The sequence below is a fragment of the Glarea lozoyensis genome, assembly GCF_000409485.1.
Source record: "Glarea lozoyensis ATCC 20868 chromosome Unknown GLAREA16, whole genome shotgun sequence".
NCBI classification, from domain to species: domain Eukaryota; kingdom Fungi; phylum Ascomycota; class Leotiomycetes; order Helotiales; family Helotiaceae; genus Glarea; species Glarea lozoyensis.
In genome coordinates, this window is record NW_007360990.1 from 1,185,173 (window position 1) to 1,207,135 (window position 21,963).

At 47.1% G+C, this 21,963-nt stretch overlaps 9 protein-coding genes across 9 annotated transcripts; 3 read left to right on the forward strand and 6 right to left on the reverse strand.

The window, feature by feature from the left end:
* Positions 1–198: 198 nt before the first annotated feature.
* GLAREA_07654 (uncharacterized protein) lies at positions 199–1,105 on the reverse strand (the record flags this gene model as incomplete). The annotated part of the gene is made up of 2 exons (XM_008082341.1): positions 199–966; positions 1,025–1,105. 2 exons carry the CDS (start codon positions 1,103–1,105, stop codon positions 199–201), a joined length of 849 nt encoding a protein of 282 aa, XP_008080532.1.
* Positions 1,106–2,770: 1,665 nt separating this feature from the next.
* GLAREA_07655 (Aldolase) lies at positions 2,771–4,034 on the forward strand (the record flags this gene model as incomplete). The annotated part of the gene is made up of 3 exons (XM_008082342.1): positions 2,771–2,801; positions 2,885–3,664; positions 3,724–4,034. 3 exons carry the CDS (start codon positions 2,771–2,773, stop codon positions 4,032–4,034), a joined length of 1,122 nt encoding a protein of 373 aa, XP_008080533.1.
* A 585-nt stretch (positions 4,035–4,619) lies between these two features.
* Positions 4,620–5,810, reverse strand: GLAREA_07656 (NAD(P)-linked oxidoreductase; the record flags this gene model as incomplete). Its single annotated transcript, XM_008082343.1, has 1 exon — positions 4,620–5,810. One exon carries the CDS (start codon positions 5,808–5,810, stop codon positions 4,620–4,622), a length of 1,191 nt encoding a protein of 396 aa, XP_008080534.1.
* Positions 5,811–8,627: 2,817 nt separating this feature from the next.
* Positions 8,628–11,277, forward strand: GLAREA_07657 (uncharacterized protein; the record flags this gene model as incomplete). Its single annotated transcript, XM_008082344.1, has 2 exons — positions 8,628–8,993; positions 9,049–11,277. 2 exons carry the CDS (start codon positions 8,628–8,630, stop codon positions 11,275–11,277), a joined length of 2,595 nt encoding a protein of 864 aa, XP_008080535.1.
* Positions 11,278–12,927: 1,650 nt separating this feature from the next.
* On the reverse strand, positions 12,928–13,554 carry GLAREA_07658 (HIT/MYND zinc finger-like protein; the record flags this gene model as incomplete). Its single annotated transcript, XM_008082345.1, has 1 exon — positions 12,928–13,554. One exon carries the CDS (start codon positions 13,552–13,554, stop codon positions 12,928–12,930), a length of 627 nt encoding a protein of 208 aa, XP_008080536.1.
* A 589-nt stretch (positions 13,555–14,143) lies between these two features.
* GLAREA_07659 (GroES-like protein) lies at positions 14,144–15,532 on the reverse strand (the record flags this gene model as incomplete). The annotated part of the gene is made up of 5 exons (XM_008082346.1): positions 14,144–14,350; positions 14,407–15,019; positions 15,072–15,222; positions 15,281–15,430; positions 15,493–15,532. The coding sequence occupies 5 exons, from the start codon at positions 15,530–15,532 to the stop codon at positions 14,144–14,146; spliced, it is 1,161 nt and encodes a 386-aa protein (XP_008080537.1).
* Positions 15,533–16,606: 1,074 nt separating this feature from the next.
* Positions 16,607–17,307, forward strand: GLAREA_07660 (Dimeric alpha+beta barrel; the record flags this gene model as incomplete). Its single annotated transcript, XM_008082347.1, has 4 exons — positions 16,607–16,669; positions 16,733–16,789; positions 16,841–16,910; positions 17,165–17,307. The coding sequence occupies 4 exons, from the start codon at positions 16,607–16,609 to the stop codon at positions 17,305–17,307; spliced, it is 333 nt and encodes a 110-aa protein (XP_008080538.1).
* A 728-nt stretch (positions 17,308–18,035) lies between these two features.
* On the reverse strand, positions 18,036–19,156 carry GLAREA_07661 (uncharacterized protein; the record flags this gene model as incomplete). The annotated part of the gene is made up of 6 exons (XM_008082348.1): positions 18,036–18,349; positions 18,399–18,450; positions 18,502–18,614; positions 18,665–18,851; positions 18,908–18,981; positions 19,057–19,156. The coding sequence occupies 6 exons, from the start codon at positions 19,154–19,156 to the stop codon at positions 18,036–18,038; spliced, it is 840 nt and encodes a 279-aa protein (XP_008080539.1).
* Positions 19,157–20,161: 1,005 nt separating this feature from the next.
* Positions 20,162–21,515, reverse strand: GLAREA_07662 (MFS general substrate transporter; the record flags this gene model as incomplete). Its single annotated transcript, XM_008082349.1, has 2 exons — positions 20,162–21,121; positions 21,174–21,515. The coding sequence occupies 2 exons, from the start codon at positions 21,513–21,515 to the stop codon at positions 20,162–20,164; spliced, it is 1,302 nt and encodes a 433-aa protein (XP_008080540.1).
* Positions 21,516–21,963: the final 448 nt, after the last annotated feature.

The following is a 21,963-nucleotide window of genomic DNA, read 5'->3' on the forward strand; positions in this document are numbered from 1 at the left end:
GTAATTCTGATAAATGTTGATTCAAACGCTATGATGGGTATGAGCATTCCGCTAAGCCATATAAACATACATTACGGCATTACAGTCATAACCAGTGTCCCTCCTTAACGCCATGCTAGTCAAATAGCCGAAACCCATCAATCCCAACCGGGAGAGGGTAAGAAATCCGCCGGTCATGGTATATCGTGTGCTCGGGTTTTAATACGTGATGATGTGGCTAAAATGTCCTGGCACCTTCAATCGACATTTCTCGCAATCAGCTCTGTAGCCCATACTAAAGCTCTTCTTCATATTGCCATTGAATTCGGAAGCAAAGCCTGATCCCGTCCAGTTCCGCAAACTGTGCTTTGATCGTGTATGTCCTTTCTTTGTAGGAGTTTCGCGCTCAGGATGCGATGAGTTATCGACCTCCATCTGCATATCACCCATTCCGTCAATGATCACACTCGGACTCATCTCTCCTTCACTGATCGGGCTTGGTAATCGTCTGCCTCGCCGGAACCGGTCAACCAGAGCCTCGTCATCCGCAAAATCATTCTCGTGATGGACAGAAGCTTTCTCGGACCGAATATATGGCGCGAACGAGCTATGTATCGGTGTAGGTATTCTTCCAGAAATGGTTAATGACGGGTCGTTGTGAAATGAACCTGGCGATAGATGCACTGTATCGGACATTTCCATCTCGTCAGAGTACATGGCTGCGTCCGACAATTGGGTGTTCTGTGAACTGAAAGGCGATACCGCTGGGTTTGGTGTTACTGTACATGCTGGAGAGGAGGAAAACGGTGAGAAGAAGGATCGGGGTTCATCGGACGCAGGCTTATCCTCCACGTCAGAATCCACCGGTGTAATCGTGGGAGGGGCGGGAGGCTGCGAAGTATAATTTGTGTTGAAAGAAAAGGGAGGGGACAGTGGACGAGCGAGATTCGGTGACTGTCGATGTGGTAACGCTGCTATTCGACGTTTCTGGTGATATGTTAGAATGATGTTGGCCACAGAATAAGCAATTCAAGCGGAAGCATACAGATCTATGTTCACTGAAGCCCGCGGGCACATCGTCCTCCTCTCGTCCCCTCTTGCGAGCTTTGTTCCACTCGGCAAACATTATCTGTATATTTCGGCAGACGCCCTCGGGTTGATGGTGGCACGTTTTATGCGATGTTCGTACGTTGTATCTGTGGTTGGTTTTGATGTTTGTGCCGGTAAGGCTGGTGGAAGCCTTGGTAAGGTTCAGGGCCGACTGTGATAGATTGCGTTCAGTCTTTCAGCCAGGCCGCAGGCGATCCCTGATATTATATTATATGGACGACCACGAACGTGATGCACTCATCCTCAGAGGTTCTGGACGAGGTTGCGTGAGATTTTGGCGGTGGGTTTCAGATCTGCTTCACCCAAAGCTCTGAAGTGTTTTGGATGTTGAGACTGGAAGCTGGGGAAGCGCGAAGCTCGAGGTCCCCCCGGGCCATCCCAAAGAGCGCCTCATGTGGCGCGGGTGTCAGTTCGGGTCAGCTAAAGCTGGAAGTGGCTCGGGGCGAAGCGTCGAAGGCGCTTGTTCACGCGAAGAACACTATGAGCACGAAGCATGGAAACCAATATATTGACATTTTGTTCAATTCCTGAAAGGACACCGTGCAATCAAAGGAGGGCCAAGTGGTGAGTGTTACCATGGCTCTTTTCCCGGTGGCTCTGTCTGATCCGCAAGCCCAGTTTCCCAGTTTGCAAGCTGACACGACGGATTTCCAACCATCTGGAAGTCTTGAGCCCATTTCCTGCGTCGTGGAGGAATTGTTACACCATCAAGAGACGATCAGAGATGACCGGAACGATATCGGAAATTTACTCCTTGCAGAGATACCAAAAGAAAGTTCGTCACCTGTGAAGATTACTGAGTAGGCGCCGGTACGTGGAATCGAGCAGCCGTGTCCTACATGAAAAGGAAATTCTCGAAATCAGAGGAACACCAGTCGACACAAGGTTACCTTTTGACGATCCACGGCCGGAGGGCACGACATATGTATTGAAAATGCACATCCAACGATCCCGTAATGCTGTGAAGATACTCTCTCGACTGGGCGCCGGAAGCGGATTTCAATGACTTTCAACGAAAACCGGAGGCTGAGCTGCCCATATCACCGAGATACAACACGATACAAGAAATTGCCGTCAGGTACAATGGAAATGACAGCTGAGATGTTACGTGATAGATCTCAGCAGGAGAAGCTGCTCGTGTATCAGCAAACGCCATTTACGGTATTTACGCGGTATATGATATATATGGTATTTCTTGTAAGTTGGTCATTTTGACAGCTGGGTCGTCGACGGTTAAGTTTATAGCCCCAGTGTTGACGACCCCTCGTTGCTATTTAGAAACTGCCAATGTTGTTGACATGACGCCGGTACGACCAGTTCCAGTTCCTTATCGGGCAAGAGACTCAACTCGAGACGATGTCCATTTCTTTCCAGCTCCAAGAACCGCAGCTCGAACCGGTCGCCGTCATCGAACTCGGCGACATCATACGACGTCACGTGTGATAAACCGCCCATCCCAGATACGCCCATGTGGCTGGCTGGCTAGTTCCCGGTGGTCGGTCCTGAATTTTTATTTACCCCTCTAAAATTGACAGCAAAGGCTTCCCATTTCGCTTGACTCACCTTCAACTGTACCACGTCTAACAAACTTCCCACTGAGTTTTCCAGTCGATCGTCACCTTTATTTTGTCTGCCGCACCGCCAAAAGTATATCAATACAATAACCATGCCAATCCTCGACATGGAACCTTTTCTTGTAGACGACACCCGCAGTAAGCAATCGCAGACCCCGCCATGGGTTCCATATTTGAATCCCAGAGATTCCAAACAAGAACAGCACTAAATGACATTGTAGTCTTGGGTCAAGATCCTCTCATACCGCCTGCTCTACTGGTATCCGAAGTTCCTATGAGCGATGCCTCCCTCAAGACTGTCGTCAAAGGCCGCAAAGATGCGGTCGAGGTCATCATGGGCCAATCTGACCGCCTCCTCGTTATGGTGGGACCCTGCTCTCTCCACGACCCAAAGACAGCACTCGAGTACTGCGAGAGATTGAAGGAGCAAGCTGACAAGTTGAGCGACGACTTGGTCATCATCATGCGGGCCTACCTCGAGAAGCCACGGACAACAGTTGGGTGGAAGGGATTGATCAACGACCCAGACATCGACGAATCCTTCCAAATCAACAAAGGTCTCCGCATCAGTCGTCAATTGTTCTGCGATCTCACCAATCTCGGTATGCCAATTGCCTCCGAAATGCTCGACACAATCTCTCCTCAATTCTTAGCGGATCTCATCTCTCTCGGAGCCATTGGTGCCAGAACCACCGAGTCACAGTTACACCGCGAACTCGCATCTGGTCTGTCGTTCCCCGTCGGGTTCAAGAACGGAACTGATGGCAGCTTGACGGTTTGCATTGATGCGATTGGAGCTGCTGCTGCTAAACACCACTTCATGGGTGTCACGAAACATGGTCTAGCTGCCATTACGCGCACAAGTGGAAATGAGCATGGTTTTGTTATTCTCCGAGGTGGGACTAAGGGTACCAACTATGATGCTGAGAGTGTGAAGATTGTCAAGGAGACATTGGACAAGAAGAAGCAAAAGCAGGCTATTATGATTGATTGCTCTCACGGTATGTGTTCTCATCTTACTTGTCATCACGGAGTGCAACTAGTTCTAACACAATATCAGGTAACTCAAACAAAGACCATCGAAATCAACCCAAAGTTGCCGCTGTGGTTGCGGAGCAACTTCGTGCAGGCGAGAAATCCATCATTGGTGTGATGATCGAGTCCAATATCAATGAAGGCAGTCAGAAAGTTCCTCCAGAGGGTGCATCTGGTCTCAAGAAGGGAGTCAGTATCACCGACGCATGTATCAGTTGGGAATCCACAATCACCGTACTTGAGGATCTCGCTTCCGCTGTCCGCGATCGCCGTAAGGTGACCACGAATGGCCATGATACCAAAGTCAGCACACTAGAGGAGGGTACGAATAATTAGATGGGAATGATGAATATGATGGTATGGGGCGTTGGGATATTTGCTTTGAGATTGCTTTATATATCATGAGATCCACCGGCAAGGGGATAAAAATGTTGTGAGCGTAATGGCTGATATTGAGACTTTGGTAGGAAAAACGGGTTTCAGATTTCATGTTGTTTTTATAGACAAAAATTTATCCTATACACTTGCTACTTAGGACTCTATATTCGCTTCGCCTGTCAACTAAGGGTGGTCTGAGCGAGAAGGAGTGGAAGTGATGAAGAGCAAAAGTAAGGGCAGCTCAAGAACCTGAATACTGCAGGACGAAGGTTGAGAGAAGTAGTATGGAAACAAGTTTATATTATTAAACGCTGTTCTCGGCCTCCAACAAATATAAACGAAAACCCGATTTAGCTTTCCTAAACGCCAACATGCTAATTCCGCCTTGAGATGTCCTCCGACAATCCAGGTGACCTCAAACGCCATTTTGTAATATTTTTTTATCGAAATGCTTTCCTGGTATTTTCCAACGTGCATTACGACCCGAAGACACCATCATAATTATCAAAGCTCATTATCCGCTCCAAGACACTATTATAAGCGTCATAGTCTACTAGTCTTGACAATCCTATCCGTCTCCAACCCAGTTTCCGTTCCCTTGGGGGCAGGAAGTGTCGGTAACGGTGCAACGACATCAACGACACCTTTCGCAACGCGCATATTAATGTATCCCTCGTCTGGACTCGCCCAGGTGTAATCCTTCAAGTCCCCCAGAATAGCCCACACACCTTCCGCCAACTCGGCAATATGTTTTCTTCGCTCCTCACTCCAGACCTTCTTCTCTGTGCTGACCTCTCGTCCGGAGACTGGTAGACCATCGAGAATGGAATTATACACGGACATTGTCTCTTCCAGCTCAGACAGGTTACTGACGCCCATCACACTTACACCGACACCATTTTGCGAACCAGAACGCGCCCAGGTCTCGAGCGCCCAGCGGATAGCTACCGTCTCCAATTTATCGCCATTCGAAGCCGTGTATTTGGCCGCCTCCGCAACTTTCTGACGCAGTTCTGGCGGCGCAGGATGGAAATCTCCTTTTCCGCCCACGGGCACGCCTACGCTGCGGAGGAGTCCCATGCCGAGAGGACTTGCATTGGGGACGCAGTCAACGCCTGCTCTCTTAAGCTTCTGAAGCCCTTGCGTCTGGAGCGTGGTGTTTTGCAGCGTGTAATTCGCGTATGACATTACCACATCTAAGGGCTCGCCTGTGGAAGATAGGATGAGCTCGCTGAGTTCGCAGAGAAGAGGAACGGGGTAGCCGGAGATTCCGATGTATTTTATGGTTCCGGTTGTGTCGCGGATACGGCGGAGTTCGATGACTGCTTGGAGGACTTCGGAGGGGGTTACGAATTCAACGTCGTGGCAGTAGACCACGTCTAGGTATTTTGTGTGTAGACGTTCGCATGATCGCTGGACGGAGTAGCGGACCCATTCTGGTGAGTAGTCGAACTCGGAGGCGCCTATGCGACCGACTTTGGTGAGGATCTTATAGCTTTCGCGGGGAAAGGAGGAGAGGACGGCGGGTTGGGTGAGGGCGGTGCCGAGAAGGGATTCGGAGGGACCGTAGTAGGGAGAGGTGTCGAATGCTGTTACGCCGAGTTCGAGGGCGCGTTGGATGATGGCGTTGCAAGGGATTTTGGAGGTATCGGGGTTGTATTGATTGTTGAAGGTTGCGGTTCCACAGATGAGAGGAGGGAGAACGGTGGAGAGGGGTGGGTGAGATGGTGGCATGTTGGTGGGAGTGTGGTGATGGGATATGGTGAGAGTTTTGGGAAGGAAGATGGTTCTAAGTGTAGAAATCTAAAAGACAATGATGAGAGAGACGCTATAACATAATCGACTCGTGTTCGTCTTCCTAGATGTATCAGAAAACAAAGGGTTCGATATTATTCCCGTGCAAAGTTCCTGGTGATGGTGGGGCGAATTGCGGGCATTTTGTATTGAAGCTCCCTTCTCAAGCACACTTCGTACCGATAAGGAAGGATCTAGTGCCGCTTACATCCGGCAAGCCCGTTTCAACAGATTAGGGGTCTTTTCCAAGGAAAAAGGGCTGGAAAGCAGATGGAATGCGTCACGATTAAGAGCCGAGAGACTTTGCGCCTCTGCTTATGGTTGTCTGTCGGATGGTTGACGATGCACCGTGTTCTATCGCAATGTAGAACCAGCTTTCGCGATCAATTCGGTGCACATTTGGAATGGTTTTGAGGTGATGCTGCGGAGTGAGTGGTGGAAGCCGTTATTTACGCCGCTGGTTGACTGACTGTTTTCGTCGGATCTGGATTCTGGACCTGATTAAATCAAGACCCTTGAAGATCTAGCGACCCGCGATTAGATCAAGCGCCGAATCACCGACCGATTCCATCGTGCCAAGCGCAAGGGGCAATGGCGACATCTGAGACGGCGGCGTTTGCTTGCGGGCTGCTGCTTGCATCGAGACCCGACAAATCAGGTTGGCGGTGAGGGCACGTTCTACTTGAAGGGTCGAACATGTGATCTGCCTCGATTTGGGCAATGCCATATTTAGATGGACTTGTTCATGTTGGACATATCTATCTTAAATGGCTTAGAAGATGATCTAAATGTACTGTACAATTCACTCTTCTTCTCGCAACACGGAAGAGCCAGCACATCATCGTTGTCATACGAGCTTGCAACAACACAACCACCATTCGCTAGGGGGGATATCGGATACATCCCCGTCGGGTAAACACTTGTGTGTTGAGCTGCTCCGGTTCGTAAGATGTGAAAGGGAAGCTCCGTCGTGATCATTTCGATTGAGGCGAGTTTGTCTAGAAATGAGACACTCAATCAATACATGGTGGTGATGGTGGTACCCGAAGGACTAGTGCATTGTCGATGAGGTTACTTCCGATAAGCTTTTTGCTGACTCGTGACTTGGTGATGGTTTTATCCAAAGCAATCGTACGAGGCTCATATATCAAGTGTGTAGCAAACGTTATGAATTGGAGCATCCTTCCCTTCATGAGTTCTCGCTGATACCGTTCAGCAGCAGGTCAAACAAAGTATGCCGGTGGATTTTGCTTCAAAAAAAAGTGCAATTTACAAGATGGACAGATGCAGTACGAAACTTGAAACTCACCCGGCTGCTTCATTTGAATAGCTTTCGCCAAGCAAACAAGCAGTGCCTTCGCAGAAGGACAGACCAAGCTGACTGCCCAAGAGACAGAACTCAGAAAGAGAATGTGAAATGGTAAGTAGTAGTAGAAGACCATGTTTTCAGACGACCCAAGTGACAGACCAGCTCGCTAAAATCTACTCTCATTCGAAGAGACAAAACACAGCCCCCAAGCATTCGTAGGCTCTCGTCGGTCTCGTGCTTGGTTTTAAGATCGACAAACCAGTAATTGAATGGTCTCTAACAGACAACAAAACGCTCTGCATATTCCACACATTGAAGTGGTGGCGCAGAGCGATGTGATGAGACGTTGAAAGCACTCCCAAGACATCCAGCACCAAGTATTCTCCCGACTCAGATTGTGCATAGTGACTTCGACCACGAAAGGCTAACTGCAACTTGCTCAAAAGAAGTAAGCACAATCTCAGATTATAATGAGAGTATCCGAAGTGAATCTCGGGCTCAATAGAGCACAACTGATTCATCGAGCTGCGTTTGTTTTGCTGTGTTTGCTGATACTCGGCGCTTCAGGCTATTAGCAGTGTTTTCAAAGAGCTCAGGACATGAAAGCATATGGTATTGCAGTTCAAGAAACGAATCTGACCCCCGGTAATTGGAGACGACTTAAACATGTAATAACTAAACAGAATGAAAATCAAGAAAGATTTTCAATTCATCAGATGAATAAGTTCAAGAAAGTCGAGAGTCTCCTTCATCATACAAATTTCCTGCATCAAAGCGTTTTCTGATAGGCTTACAAGGATGCGCTGGGAGCCGACAAAGCCGGTCGCCTTTAGCACTGCAATAATTGCCGTCATCTCCAAAGCAAGCTGGAGTTACTGTATACCAGCTTTCTGCTGTTTGCCAACCTACACAAACCTCCTCCGTTGTCCGCATCAATAATCCTTTCCAATTCATACCATATCGCGACTCGCCATCGCAGGTTCAGAAGGAAAGCGCAGCACGGCAGATCCAGATGACTTCTTATCGCATTCCCTGCAGCTGATTGTTCGCATCACTGAGACACGAGGGACGACATTCCAGTCCTTTTCACTTTCCTTTATCTCCCGCCAGCTCGTGTGATCCAGCATCTCGACGGGAAATTCAGGGAAGACTATCTCTATCGATCAACCAAACTTCATAGTGTGGCTGCAGTATCGATTTGGCCCACGAGAAGCGCCCATTGAGCGACATCTGGGCTGTGAGTGAGACGGCGGTCGACTGTTGCTCCTTGTACGTCGTACCAACTATTTTCCCCACGCTTGCCGAGACCTGCATATATTCGACGACTCCGCGTCTGCTCCCTCAGCCATCAATACCCTCGAACACGGCCCACGGGCACCTCTGCCACAGTATCGTTGTCGTTGTCGTTGCGCCGTTGAAACGCCAGATGCGGAGCAAGTGTGGGCAATATGGGCAACAGCAGCACGAAAGAGTCGCGACCAGAGAGTCATCGTGGGGATAGCGGGACAAGCGGTCCCACCTCACCAAGTGACCGACATCATCCTCAACATCCATACAATGCGAGGAGTGGCCGAGGAAGTAGACCTGACTTGTCGACGATATTGGGATTAGGGGGCTCGAGTACGGATGTACCAGAACGGAGGGAGACCAAGCATGAACGGGAGGCACGGAAACTGGAAAAGGAGAGGGTGAACAGGATAAAGGAGAGAGAACGAAGCATCAAGGAGGAACATGTGGACGGAGGTTATCTGGTCACGATGGGCGTTTATACTGGCCCTGAGGATTTCAGCAAACCCGTGGTCAGACAGCTTATGGTACGTTGGAGCAAAATGTACATTTGGTTGGCAATTTTATACTAATATACTACAGATCGAGCGAAGGATAGCTCCATTTTGGCGTGGTCTCGATGATTTTAAGGAAGAATGGACGGAATACCAGCTGGTCGCTGCGGGCAGAGGTTTGCCTATTCCTGCCGCGGATGAGATACCCCCAGAAGGAATGATGCCAGGTCCATCTGCAGAATCCGAAAATCCATCGAACCCGAACATACAAAACCTTATGGTTCCTATTTCTGGTCGGTCACAATCAGCCTCGTCCGATACCTCGACGACTCTTTCTCCCTCACATCCAGCATTCTCCGTTCCGTCTCCTACTTCCTCAGCACCACCGCCCGCACCCGGTGCCTCCCCTTTCCGGCCTCGATCCAAAACCTTAGCCTCGCTCACGACTTCTTCGAAAAATACTTCTTCTACCGAATTAACACCCCGCGAGATCCAGCTTCCAAACGACCCCTTTGTCAATGGTCAGCCAGTGGAGGTCTTCCTATATAAAGACTCTTCTGAATGCCCCATTTGCTTCTTATACTACCCACCATATCTCAACAAGACGCGATGTTGTGACCAAGCAATATGCTCCGAATGTTTTGTGCAAATCAAGAGACCAGACCCTCATCCGCCGGAGCATGAAGTGAGCGACCCAAACAATCCAACACCTCCTCCACCTGAGGGAGCAGGAGATCCCGAACAATTAGTATCTGAGCCCGCAATGTGTCCCTATTGCCAGCAGCCAGAATTTGGTGTTACATACGAACCGCCCCCATTTCGACGAGGACTGTCATACACAACACCTGCTCATGGTCTTCACAGTCTTTCTTCTGCAATGTCCTCCTCCTCCTCCTTGAATTCGACTGGTGGCCCTGCAGTTGCTCCAACTGCACACAAGAGACGCACCACATCAATTTCTGCGAATGCGCCTACGGTCATCACAACTGATCGGATCCGACCCGATTGGGCCACTAAACTCTCAAATGCCAGGTCCCATCTTGCTCGTCGGGCAGCAGCAGCCACAGCACTTCACACGGCCGCTTACTTGATGAACGGAAACACTGACAACAGAAGTTTTGGTTTCAGCAGTCGAAGTCGCTTTGGAAGGCATCGGGGTGACAACAGCCCAGGTACAAGTGGGGCTGCGACACCATCATCTGCCACAGCTGGTACTGAAGGCGGTGCACGAAGCGTTGGTGAACAAGTGGCACAGATGCGGCGAGAGGTTCAAGAAGGTGGTGCTTCGCGGCGAAGAAACAGGATGGAAGACCTCGAGGAGATGATGATGTTGGAGGCGATACGCCTCAGCTTAGCGGCTGAAGAGGAGCAGAAGAAGAAACGGGAGAAAGAAGCAGCTAAAGATGCCAAGAAAAGGGCTAAGGAAGACAAGAAGAGGGAGAAGAAAGAAAGAAAGATTTATGGCAGTGGCGCTAGCTCAGCTAACGGCAGTGCGCTGAGCCTGTCGCTCGGACTCGGCCGGCGGAGGGGGAATAGCGGTGCGAGCAACCTTGGGAGAGAGATCACCTCAGAGAACTTGCACCCTTCAGACCCGAAGGGTAAAGGTGTTGATCGAAGCGGTGGTAGCCAATCCAATTTATCGGCCACATCAACACCTCTGGATATTTCAAGGGGCGAGAGCAGCTCTAATTCCAGATCTCCAGGCCCTCGACACATAGATACCACCCTCTCGCCTATTGGCGGTTCGCACCAACCCTCTCCCTCACCTACTGCTCCGGACAAGCCTTCTCACTTGCGGCAGATGAGTAATGCATCAAGTCCAGCTTCCTCATTTGTCGAGTCTGCTTCTGGCAGTCTGCGAAAAGATTCCCAGATGGCACATGCTGGGCGCTACTCTGATGACACACCTGAAGAGGACGAGCAAAACGGAAACCCAGAGCTCGAACCTATGTTTAATTTCCAAAGCCTAGCCGCTATGATAGGCGCAGAAGACGGCGATGAAGATGACAAGCAAGACGCTGCGCGGCATATTGAGCACCTGAATGGAGGACGAAGTTCGGGGACGAGGCAGCCGACCGATGATGGTACATCAGCATTGGAAGAAAGTGTAGCTACGCTAAGAGTGAGCGATTCGTACTCACATGAAGGGGTTAGGGGTTCCGAATCCGGCCCAACGACGTTGCTGGAATCGCAAATTTCGACGCCAGAAGTTAAGCTTACGCCAGAGACCCCCGCAGCTGTAGATGACCGAGAGGATGAGGGTAAACAGCTGGGCTCAGGATGGACGGAGCAAGTCACTCGGGAAATTACACAATAATCTCCTTTTCGATCGGCCACAAGAGAATATTTCTATGGCAACTGTGGCTGATATTGCAGGGTACCGGAATCGCAGGCATCAATACATAGTACAGAGGCGTTTCTTCGAAGTGGAGTTTTCTTTTGGGTTTCTTGCGAAAGAATTGTGCTATGGGAATCTGGGGATGGGATATGTGTTTATAAGGGGTCGGTACATTTGGGCGTAACTGGAAAGTAATTTTTCCCTGAGTATTCTTGGTACCTTAAACCAATGTATGTATGTATGGAGCACCTTCCGAACATTGATAATGTTTGGGATGGGGGAAACTGGATTTATTAGCGTGGGGTGGTTCGAGGGATAACAATGCATGCATGGGAGGAGCGCGTTTAGATGTAGTAGCCAAAATGAATAAAAGTCTTCACTATTCAGACTTTTTACTGATGGATATACATACAATCGCTTAGTACATGCAACGCTGCAGTTGCAAAAGAGATACATACAAGCGCATCTACTGTAACTTGTGGCAGCCCAGCTTCTCTTGGAATAATCAACTCAAAAGTTCAAACCCTCCTCAAAGCCATAGATACACCCTATGACCACTTTCATCTCGTATACACTTTTACGTCGCGAAAAACCAACAAATGTACCTAGGTAAATAAGCTTTGTTCCCATCAACAAAGGAAGGGAGGGAAGGATTTTCGCTTCGATCCGTCGGCGAATCGCCGTCGACTCGCTAGCGAATCTGCAGGAGATCATTCGGGTGCGATGTGCAACAAAATCGGACGGTTTGGGGGTGCTTGGCGTGGTGGGGGTGTGTGATTGGGCGGGTGGTGGAGGAGTGTGTGGGGTAGTGGGGCTTGTGAAGTGAAGTGTTGGTGCCAGAGAGAGTCAAACACATAGAACATTGAAACGACTTTCCAACAATAATATGTTATATGTAATGAGTTTTTTTCTTTCAAATGAGATCATATGGCGAACATGCTCGATTTGATTAAGAGAGAACAACGTTTCGACAAGAAATAATCAGAAAATACTGTGAGGAGGTGTCCTATCGGACTTGTAGTGAACTGATGATGTTTGGAATAAGTAGTATAAAGGTAGAAGCTGCTGATTACTCTGCTGGGTGTAAAAAGATTTTGGAATGGGCAAGAATTTTGATTGTCAATTGTGTTATAAAAGATTCTGAAATATCGTATGTACTGGTAGAATGGTCGGAATACACGATCATCTAGCGAGGTGACAGAGAGATATTAGGTTTTACTGCAGTTCTTTCTCGGCCATCGCGAGTGGTTCGCACTGTATGCAGTGGTTTGTAGAGTTGAGATTGGAATGGAAAGTAGGTTATGAAGCGGAGGCCTTTTTTGAGTTGGCTTGAGAAGTGTGGTAGTTTGAGAATTTGAAGAGGATAAATGGCTTGTATTCTCGTACGTCTCTTCTTTGGAGACATTTCCAACTCTAGTTATGAGAGGATGAGACAACAGTCTTATTGAATCTGGTTCTTATTGATGTTCCTATAGTTTGGGCAGAATTCGGATTAAAAATGCTGGATTGAGAAGCTTTTTCATAATGAATCTCAGCCAATCAATATCAATGACGAGTCTTGCACACTCTTTGATGTTACAGTCCTCCACGAATTATCCAAAGTAACATAAACCACTCATCTCCCAGCATCTACTCAAAAACCACATTCTTATTCGGCTCCACCTTCTCCACAAACTTACAAACCCCCTTATGCCTCACCCAATCCTTCTTCTGACACTCGGCACCACAATACCTCATCAACTTACACCTATTACACTTCAACAGTTTCGACTCCGGCACCTTCTTACACACATAACACGAACCGCAAATCGGATTCACGGGATCCGGTCCCTTCACATACGGTTTTATAACCTTATGCACGTCCTGGATCCCCGTAGTCGATGCAATGCCGTTGATATACTGCATCCAATTCTCCCGACATACGCCGCCGTCTACACATACCACGCCAGCGATGTCCATGATACGGTATTCGTACGGGGGGCCGGGCATGTCGGGGCCCATCCAGCACATTGGGGAGTGGATTACTTCTGTTCCGGGACGTCCACATGAACAGGTCCAGTTTGCTGAGTGCTTTACTTCATGTTGGATGCGGTGTGTTGTTGCTTGAATGAAGGCTTGGGTTGAGTTGGGATGTTTGGAGAGGATTTGGGAGGGGTTGATTGGTTGGGCGATTTCTATGTTGAGGGAGGCATCGTTACCGCCGTGGAGACTGATAGTGTGGTGGAGGGTTGCGGAGGTCTCATCGCGTGGAGCCATGGTAATGGGTTAGGTGTGTCGTTTGATTTTTGAGATTGGGTAGTATGAGGAAGTGAATTTTGAGATTCCTAGGTTTCTCGATTTTGTAGATGTTGATATTTGAATGGCAGTGGAGTCTCCTTGTGGTTTGCAGGAAACACACTTCCAATTCGGTTTGCGTTACAGAATAGGTGTGTTATTTTCCAATAAAAGATGTAAGAGTCTAGAACACTTTATAATTCCCAACGGAGTAGTAAAGCCAAACCTGTTTCGCCAAAACCAGATTGTTACTAAAGAACTTGAACATGCGGTCAGGTCTAATTGAGGTTTTGATCTATCATGCATGGCACGTGCTGAGATCTCCACTTTTATACACAATCAATGGAAGTGCAAAGGATAGAATCGTCGTTCCAAATCATAATATTGATTCATTGGATGAAGTTGGAAGACGAAGGTTTAATCGATGTTAAGAATGTGGCCTTGAGTGAACCTCATTTTCGACTTTCTCACAGACGCTGAGGTTTATCGAAAGACACGCGACATACAGACACGAAATCATAATTTATATCATTGTTACATGTTTCTAAAGCTACCGCTCTTGTATCGAAATTTACTCTATTGGACCGTTAGGATGAATCAAAACTTTGGTATATCCATCCTCTCTTCTATCGAATTTCCCGTAAGCAGTTGGTGCCTCATCAATGGAGATGTTATGAGAGACGACGAAAGAAGGCTTCGCTTTGCCAGAAATGATCATGTCTCTTAGGTACCGATTGTACTTCTTGACATTACACTGACCAGTACCGATAGTCAGTCCCTATTCAAAATGAGTTAGCTCCGTCATGCTCGATATTATATCCAGATAATGCATACCTTCTCGAACAGTTTTCCAAAACTAATCAACAGCATGCCCTTTCCAGAGTTCTCGTCTGGAGCTCCTGGATCGCTTGGTACATACAAGCCTGGAACACCAATTCCGCCAGTAGGTCTTGTGACCTTAATACAGTTCTCGAGAACGATTGATGGCATCTCCTTCTTCTCATCACCAGAAGCTTGATAACCAACAGCATCGACACTTCGATCGACCATACCTCCATTCTTTTTGATGATAGCTTCAACTGCATCTCCCTTGGTGAAGTTAATTGGAATACATCCAATCTTCTCTGCAGCTGCTAATCTTTCTGGAACTGAGTCAACGACGTATACAGCACTTGCACCTCGTAGAGTAGCGCTGTATGCTGCCATCAGTCCGACAGGTCCAGCACCAAAGACTGCTATTGATTCGCCGGATTGGAAGCCTGAGATGACCACACCATGCCATCCTGTTGGGAAGATATCGGCAAGAAGGATGAAATCGGCTTCGTTTGCCGTACCGGCTGGTAATGTTAAACAGTTGAAATCTGCAAATGGGACCTTGACATATTGAGCTTGACCACCTTCATAGGGACCCATTGCGACATAGCCGTATGCTCCACCGGCAAACCCGCTTTCATGGGTTAGTCAAAATGCTAATAATCGGCTGTTCATAGCGAACTTACGGATTGACTCCGGTACAGAAAGCCGTATAACCTTCCTCGCAGTTTTGACATCTCCCATCAGCTACGTTAAAAGGCATGACAACTCGGTCTCCTTTCTTGACCAGACTGACACCCTGTCCAACTTCGACGATGGTTCCCATATTCTCGTGTCCTGTAGGCCAAATCAGCTGCTATAAGAATTACACACAACTGAACATCTTGAAACTTACCAAAACATAATCCTCCTTCGGCTGCAGTTCTTCCTTGATACATATGTAAATCAGATCCGCAAATTGCTGCGGTGGTTACTTTGATAATAGCTTCATCAGGATGTGTGAGCTTTGGAAGTGGGCGGTCCTCGATTGTGACCTCGAATGGCTCTATATTGACATTGTTAATGATGGGGTTTTCCTTGTTGAGTTGCCAATCCAGTTGAAATTACCTTGGTACACGACCGCCTTCATGGTTTCCGTTTTCGACATTTTGAGGATTTATATGTTCAGCTTGAATGAATATAACTTTCAATCTTTCCGAGAACTGATTGTGACTCCAACTTTCAATATTTCTTGGGAACAAGCTGCTTCAAATACTACTCTCAAGAAATCCAAGAGTCTAGAACAGTGGAATGACCCCGCATGAGGACGTACAAAGCCCCCTCAAATGTCAGACTTATCCACGCCACACAGCACTTCTTCATGAAGTCACTCTCCAGGGTTTCTACCCCGCAATAGCTTGACATTGTGGAGACGACTCCATTGATTAGCCCCGGTTCTGGACTGTTCGTGGACCAGATCTTCGGGATGTCGCTTATTGAGTCGGTGCAATATCGGTATCGTCGTATAGTTGGTACTTTCGGGCAAGTTCAAGGTGAATGTTTGCTGTATGTGAACGGCACAGATTAGATTTATATCACTATCGTGAAGTTTGAGAGGTCTTTTTGTCTGATGTAAATATCTGCCGAGGACACAGGAGGACGTGTTGGCCCCATAATATGGCCACCACTAGTACGCATTAGTACTTGAACCCCTCGCTTACCCCTCACTATGCTTCACTTTCTTTTGGAAACATTCTTAATTTCCTTGTAGGAGTTCACCGTATAGATAAACTTCTGTGGCATTGAGGCTTTAGGTAGTCTGTAGTACTCTCGTTCCAAGAACTGCATGACCATGTGGGCGGGATTCAGTACAGGTATTTGAAATACCAGCACTCGAGTCTGGGCCGGCTGGTTTGCTAATAAATCAAACGGTTCGCTTGGAATACGTCCCTACCACCTTTCATACTTTATTACTTCAGTCATGGTGTTCTGGGAAGGACAGCGAGTTACATCTGATCAGCTATAAGCGCAAGTGCGGAATGAAGTCCAGATAGTTATCTCAAACTCTTGACTATATTGATTATCGGCGGTAAGGAGGGACGGCGGTTGTCCCCATTAAAACCGAGGACTAAATTAGACTACCCCGCTGTTAAGTACAATACATAAGCACTTTCAAGTTCACAGTCACTTTGTCTTCCCTATAAATCCTCCAAACGTTCTTGCGATCATAATTGACGCAAAAATGTCTTCCTCAGCTATTCATGTCACTGCTATTGTCACTCCCGCTAAAGGGAAAGAATCAAGAGTACACAAATCCCATACATCTTGATGTTATGGCCTTACGGATGCTGATGAGATGTTTTTACAGGTTAGAGAACTTCTTACAGATCTAGCTGGCAAAGTAGAGAAACAAGAACCAGAAGTGGTGAGTTTCAAGCCTCGGTTGGACCGCATAGCAGCATTGACAATCTTCTAGTCCAAATATCATCTGTTCGAGCAATACGACAGCGAAAGCGGAACGAATGTATTCGTGGTCCAGGAGATTTGTAAGTTTGATTTAACTGCTTTGATATCCTCAGTTGCAACCTATGTTTCGGTTTTGCCTTTAGATCCACATATATACATCACCAGATTCCCCATCAGTAGTACTACTGCAAACTTACTTGTTCTGTGTTTTGATATCATTGATCACGGTTGCTCAGCATCATCATTCATATGCTTATACGCTTCTTTTTCTCCTCCATCACAAGATTTCAAATCGACTCCTACATTACACACTTTACTGAAATCACCACAACAGATAAAGACAAGTCAACATATGACAAACACTTCAAAACCGAGTACTTCCAAGCTCTCGGCGAGACGGTCCAAAAGGAAGAGCTCCTTTCTGGGCCATTGAACATCATGACTGTCAAACCTATTGCTGGATATAATTGTCGATAAGAAATGTATAAATACGGACTTAGTTGGATAATAATACAATATGTATTAACCTCAATTGTAATATCTCGAGTTGTCATAATATCCGTCAGACCATTTTTTTTTCCATACTGTAGTGATGCAGCAGTCGTTATTCCTGGATGGCCAACGTAATTTAGTCAACCTTTGAAACGATTCAAAAGTGTGTGGTGTTGTGAGTCCTCGTGATTTGTGATTGCTCCTTGTTCGTCTCGCACACTCTCGTTTACAACTCATTTCATCACTGCTCCTGAAGCATCCTCCTTGCATGTCAAACACGGAAGGGATTTCAGTCACCACCCGTCAGCTGTTGATTTTGTCACCATTAGGAGCCGTCCATGAAGAGGTGAAATAACATGTCCCTTTTCTTTTTGGAGATGAGTATACTTGTAGTATTACTTAATGGTTTGCTACAATACATATGCTCAGTGTATGTGTAATCTTTGAAATTTCTGTTAAGATTACAACCAGTGATCGCGACAAATATTAGCGCCCACTAAAACAGGGCTTCTATTTCCCCAATATCCAGTTGAGTTCCCAAAGCATGCCCCGAGCGGCCCGATAAATGCAAATCCATAATCCCGCTACAAAATCAAATTCTATGCCCATATTCTACATCAACCGTTGACCAATTTATCATAAATCCATGAAACCCAAAATATACCCTATATATACAACGAGATAACCCCAAGCCGTTTAAAACATCCCCAAATTTAGTGTCCTGAACCGGCGCTCTCCTCAGCATTTGATTCGAAAGCGAAACCCTTCTCCTTCTCTCGTCTCAAGATCGCACGGCTCTCCTGCTCTTCTAAAAGTATAACCTTCGTTTTCTTCATCTTCAGATATATGTAAACCGCAGCGATTAATGTAAAGAGAAATGTGACGGATAATACGACGGTATTGATTGTGTTGTTTTTGGTCTGTTGGACTAGGAGGACGCCGAAGTAGACGATAATGATTTGTTTCGGAAGGGTGAGGAACGTGGCGACGGAGAAATGCCAGAACTTGACGTCGCATGTTGAAAATACTATATCCATTAGTCAAGAGTATAAAGGAGAAAGAAAAACAAAGCGTACCAGCTGTGCTGAAATGTGAAGGTACTGCCGAGAAACGAACGATCAAGACGACCTGTAAATTCCTGTTAGTAACATGAAGAAGAACGAAGGGGGTTTGCCATACCAAGAAGCCGCCATCGCGAGTCAATCGTGCCAGAGATCCGTAGTTGAGGTTGGACCTCTCAAGTTTTATAGCTTTCCTTCTAAATGCGTATTTGAAAGCATACCATGTTCCGACTATTTTAATTAGCATTTCTCCCTTTGATTCAAGGTTTCGAAAACCATACCCTCTCCGATGAAAGTACCAGCGGCGACAATAGCAAACCCAATCCACAGTCCATATACGACTCCACACAGCAAAGCAATCAACTCATGACCGAATAAGGGCGGGAAAGATATCAAAATTAATATGGCTACTGGAATAAGGAAACCACCCGGTAGGTCTCGAATCTTTTGTGATATCGGTCTCAGTACCTGTCTTCGTTAGCCACAAAGGACAATCATAGAGCTCGAGAATGTTTGCAGCTTACTTCCACAAGATGATCATGATATACCGTGATCAAAATCACCATTACCACAGTAAAAACCACAAGAATATGCCATGCTGTATCCAGTCAGTCGCCGACTTAATTCAAGTCAGCAAATTACTTGCGGATGTATTTTGGTTTTAGGAAGAAACTCTTCCAGCTGAACGGTTTGTATTCATAAACCTCCTCCTCGACCCCCTCAGCCTCTGGCTCCAGCCCGCCGGGTTTCAGTGTTTTCAACTCAATCGCCATATTTGGAAAATGAAATGGATGATCGTACAAGATAAAAATGTAGAAATGAAGATAATTTAATGAGTGACTGAGAGATGTAGGAAATAGAGAAGGAAAATCAATCACCAACACAGTCTCACAGGATGATTGAGAGGATGTATCATCGAGAGAGATGGATTTCGCGAACGGGTTTTGCGACTTCGTGGTAGTTCCGCGTGAGACCCTTCCTGTTTCACTGCCCCTTTTCATGCAACAAATCGTGACTGCGATTGGGTAATTAGGGGGCGATGGTCCTTGCGGATCGTTTACTCGCTTAGTCCGGTACTTGGGGAATGCCGGTCGTATCACAATAGATTGGCGGGTTTGATTGTGATCTTTTTGATCTTTCGACGAGATAGATTGATTCTGTCCTGGGATGTAGAACTGGCTTATAAAAGAGAGAGAAATTGTATTTGTGTTCTTCTGAACCGGGAATTACTGGTCTGGTCTCATCAAGTGTTGGAGTTTCAACTCTCAGCATCATCAAAAAGCTGCGCCTCACCCTGGTCAGCATCTAAATACGGTACCAAGTTGTGTTCAAGTGCTTGTGTCGTGCGCCAGAAGTTTATTTCCCGAATGATGACTTCCAGCCCTATCATCCAAGCCACTGGCCGTTGGGCCAACAAAACCTAGCCATGCGACCCAGATTACTTCCTGTCCAGTAATCTTGATGTAGTCCACTAATCAGGCGCGCGAGTATCAGAATTCCCTCAAATCCCCTTTTAAGAAAGTTGTCTGGTCACCTGACGGATTGGTAATGATACCTTGTAGAGGTCCTGTTCGGAGAGGAGACACATGGATTACGTGAAATAGCAAAGATGGAAGCGTACTGATTCAAAGTCATTGATATATCAGAGGGTTAGCTTTTGATAACGAGCTACTTGTGCGAGGGGTTGCTTAGCCTCTCGCGCTATCGCGCGAGTGCAAACTATCATTTGATTAAGTGTTGTGAAAAGTCTAGATCCACGATGAAGTTTTTGCCTTTCCTTAAACCATTCCCCAGAGGCCCTCTGGAGTAAACATCTTCGCTGAAAGGGCGATGAGCCCGCCAGTCAAACACATCGTACCACTAAGTAGAGATACTTCGTAGAAGCCTTCGAATTGCCTGACCATCAATCCATTAATCGGGGGACCGACAAGGCCACCTAATGCGCTGATGGCCATTCCCATGCCCATATAGGTACCGATGTTACGGGAATCATTGGAGCAGCCAGAGAACGCGGCAGAAGCTCCAGAGATAATGGTGCCAGAGGCAAATCCGAACACTGCCGAATAGATAATCAGACCGGTGTTATTAGTTGCGAGATCCATACAAAATATTGTAATTCCGCAGACGATGCCGCCAATTGAGAACATATTGATCCGCCCATACTTGTCAGCCAGCAAAGCCGGTAAAATGCGCCCAAAGGTAGATGTTGCGTTGATGATGGAAAGCATGTAGCCAGCCAACGTCGGATTCATACCACGGGTGACAGCATAAGTGGGAAGGTAGTAAAACGGCGTGAACATGCCGAAAAACATAAAGAACAGAGCAGCAATTAGGATGAGGTATTTTGCTTCTTTGAAGGCCTTTGGCAGCCAGAATGTCGACTTTCTCGGAGGCAGACGGGCTGTGACGGTCACACAAGCGAAAATCATGAAGGGCAGAATAAGGAACCCGATGATTCTAATCGACCAACCGAAGTCAAGTGAGGACCCGTTCAGGAGCTTAGATACCACAAGAGGGATGATGATACCGCCGATCGAAGATCCAGAGACGACGACGCCCAATGCAACAGCACGCTTCTTGTCGAAGTATTGAGATACAGCTGCGAATGCTGGAAATTGGAGACAGCCCATTACTAGGCCCTGAAGAATGCCTTGCACCAGCATGAACTGCCAATATGTTTTGCACAGACTTAGCATCATGATGGCAAAGAAGTAGAGAACTGCAGCGGGCCGGATACTCTGGTATCCAGTTAGGAAAGTAACTATCCGGTCAGAGGAGAGGTATACGCACCCAAGACCCGAAGAGGTCAAACAACGGTCCCCCAAAGGCGCCCGCCGCAAACTGCAGAAAGAGCGACAGTGACCCAATCCAAGCAATGCTGTCTGGTGAGTTGCCTTTGAGCTGGTGGGTCTTATAATATTCGATGAAGGTACCAAATGAATTTGAGAAGCCGAGGCAACAAAAGAAGATCGCACTACCACCGGCGGCAACAAGCCATGCATTGAGACCACCCTCAGGAGCGACACAAAACTCCAAAGAAGCGCTGGTTGCTTCCTCATCGTCGTGATGTACTCGGCTAGCGGTCGTTATTTGCTGAGGTTTCCCCCGAATCAGTTCGTTTTCAGAGGCCATCTTGTGGATTAGAGGTGTGAACTGAACATGACGAAGAAAAAAGCAGCTGTTCGTGAGTATAAGCCTGCTGCGGAAGACATGTTTGGATATATGGACGTAATATAACAGATAATCGGATATAAAATCTCGGGGTCGGACATAAACCCGAAAAGTCGGAGTGGTCATGAAATGTCCAACAGCCGCTGCCTTCATACTATCGCTGATTCATTGGACCGTTTCTTCGTGAATAAGCATTCAACAGCTATCGCCCATGGTTTCTCTATAACAATGAACTGAACGTTATCATCTCCTGTTTTGTTTATTGATCCAAAAACACATATAGCAAAGTACGAACGCTGGATGCTACGGTGAACATCATGACTGATTTAGAAAGACGGCGTAGAAGACCTGCCATGTACGTCCTTTTCAATAGCGCCTAGTGATTTACCCACACTCACTCTAAGTGGCA